Source organism: Hippopotamus amphibius, chromosome 3, assembly GCF_030028045.1.
Source record: "Hippopotamus amphibius kiboko isolate mHipAmp2 chromosome 3, mHipAmp2.hap2, whole genome shotgun sequence".
Lineage (NCBI taxonomy): Eukaryota > Metazoa > Chordata > Mammalia > Artiodactyla > Hippopotamidae > Hippopotamus > Hippopotamus amphibius.
Window position 1 is genome coordinate 61189762 of NC_080188.1, and position 2758 is coordinate 61192519.

Here is a 2758-nt window from a genome sequence, read left to right on the forward strand (position 1 = left end):
ATAAAACAGTAGTTTAAAATTTTAAAAATGTAATAGAAATAACCGTAACAACAATTTGTTATTAGTTACATAATATAGAAGTATATGTAAATTGTATTAATAACCTAAATTGTGTAGGGAAGGGCAAATAAAAGTGTAAAACTTAGGAATTCTATTGAAGTTAAGTTGTTATTGGTTTAAAATAGGGTTTTAGAATCTTTTTTTTTTTTTTTTTTTTGCATCTTGGTGATCACATTTATTGGAAGGGTTGGAGAAAAATAAAAATGCCATTTAGCTTAAGAATTTGTGAGTTATCTGCAAATCAACTTATTTCAGGTGTGCAAGAAATCTTGGTTATTTCTTAGTATCAAAATGTATGCCGGTTTCTCTTTTGAATATCTTCTACATTTAAAGAGGCAATCATACAAAATCTATTTTCCACACAGGATAAATTCTTTGTTTCAGCCAACTCTCAAGGGCGGGGCAACTAGCACAACACCGTCTCCCCGGACAAAGAGCATCGGAATATTCCATTTTGTTGATTTATATATCTCTTCATATGTTTCTTCATCAATTTCTATAGTTGTCACAGTTTCTTCCACATCTCCCAATATCATATTTAAATGTTGATCATAAGCACCACAAACTTTTACATGCAAATAAAAAATAACCCTGCTGTGCTGATACACTGTTTCTTCGCAGATCATCTCCAACGATAACTTAATTGACATGTAACCTGCCTCGAAGCTCTCTGTCATTTCTCATTTTCACATAGATTCGTTCATCCAGGCTGAGCCTGATGAGATCCAGGGGCTCTTCTACAGTGTTGGTGGTTTGTTGCTGGTCTACATCGTCCGCCATCTCTTGGGTTTTAGAATCTTAAGATATTTTACATAAGCTTCATGGTAACCAAAATGGAAAGACCAGTAGTAGTTATAAATAAGAACAAAGTCAAAGCACACTGATATCAGAAGACATCAAAACACAAAAAATGACAGTAGGATAACTAACAAGTAACAATGGATGTAAAACAACCATAAAACAGTTAACAAAATGGAAATAGTCCTCAATTATCAATAACTACTTTAAATGTAATTTGATTAAATTATCCAATTAAAAGACATAGAATGACAGAAATAATTAAAAATAAAAACAAGATTCAAGGATATGTTGCTTATGAGAGAGCAGCTTAAAAGTACACATAGACTGAGAGTGAAGGGATGGAAAATGTTATTTTAAGCAAATGGTAACCAAAAATGCCAGGGGTAGCTATACTTATATTAAAAAATAGACTTTAAATTAAAGTGGTAAAAAGGGACAAAGAATGTCTCTATCTAATGATAAAGGGGTCAATACATCAAGAAGATATAGCAATTGTAAATATGTATGTGCCCAATATCAGAACACCTAAATACCTAAAACAAAAACTAACTATACTAAGAGGAGAAAAAAAGAGTACTACAGTAATAGTTGGGGACTTTAATGCCATACAGTCAACAATATTTAGATCATCCAGACAGAGAATCAAATAGTGGAGTTGAACAACATTCTAGAACAAATGGACTGAACAAACATATACAGAATGTTCTGACAACAGCAGAATATACATTTTTCTCAAGTGCACATGGAACATTTTCTAGGATAGACCATATGTTAGGCCACAAAACAAGTCTTAGCAAATTCAAGAAATGTGAAATCATCCAAGTATCTTCTCTGACAACAATGGTATGAAACTAAAAATCAGTAACAAAAGGAAAATTGGAAAATTCACAAATACATGGAAATTAAACAATAGTTTCCTGAACAACCATTGGTCGAGAAGAAATTAAAGGGGAAATAAAAAATATCTTGAAACAAATGAAAATTGAAACACAATATACCAAAACATATGAAATTCAGCAATAGTAGTTCTAAGGGACAAGTTTATAACAATAAGTGCCTACATTAAGAAGCAAGAAAGATTCCAAATAAACTACCTACCTCTATGCTTTAAGAAACCAGGAAAAGAAAAACTAAGCCCAAAGTTAGAAACAAGGAAGGAAAATGTAAAGATTAGAGCAGAAATGAATGAAATACAGAACAGAAAAATAGAAAAAATTAAACTAAAAGTTGGATCTTTGAAAAGATAAACAAAATGGACAAACCTCTAGTTAGATTAACCTAGGAAAAAAGAGGTCTCAAATCAACAAAATTGTAAATGGAAGAAAAAAAAAAGACATTACAACAGATACCACAAAAATACAAAGAATCACAAGAGGCTACTACAAATGACTATAAGGCAACAAACTGGCCAACCTGGAAGAAATGTAAATTTTTTTAGAAAGATAGAAACAACCAAGACTGAGTTAGGAAGATACAGGAAGTCCGAATTATCCAATTGTCATATGAAGATTAAACCAATAACCAAAAATCTCCCAATGAAGAAAAGCACAGGACCAGATGGATTCACTGGTGAATTTTACCATTCATTTAAAGAAGAATTAACACCAACCCTTCTCAAACTCTTCCAAAAAAAATCAATGGAGAGACAACACTTAAAACTCCTTTTACAAGACCAGCATAATTATGCTATTAGAGCCAGAAAACGACACTACCAGAAAGGAAAACTATAGACCAATATCCCTGATGAATATAAATGCAAAAATTCTCACAATATTAGCAAAATGAATACAGAAGCACATTAAGTCTTACTCACCATGATCAAGTAGGATTTTTACTTGAGATGCAAGGATGTTTTGACATTTGGAAATTAATCAGTAGGATATATCACATTAAAAAA

General features: G+C 31.6%; 1 protein-coding gene across 1 annotated transcript; it reads right to left on the minus strand.

The window, feature by feature from the left end:
- Window positions 1-223: 223 nt before the first annotated feature.
- LOC130850059 (U6 snRNA-associated Sm-like protein LSm3) lies at window positions 224-840 on the minus strand. The gene is made up of 2 exons (XM_057729389.1): window positions 710-840; window positions 224-618 (listed from the first exon to the last, which is right to left on the minus strand). The coding sequence occupies exons 1-2, from the start codon at window positions 838-840 to the stop codon at window positions 441-443; spliced, it is 309 nt and encodes a 102-aa protein (XP_057585372.1). The 3' UTR covers window positions 224-440.
- Window positions 841-2758: the final 1918 nt, after the last annotated feature.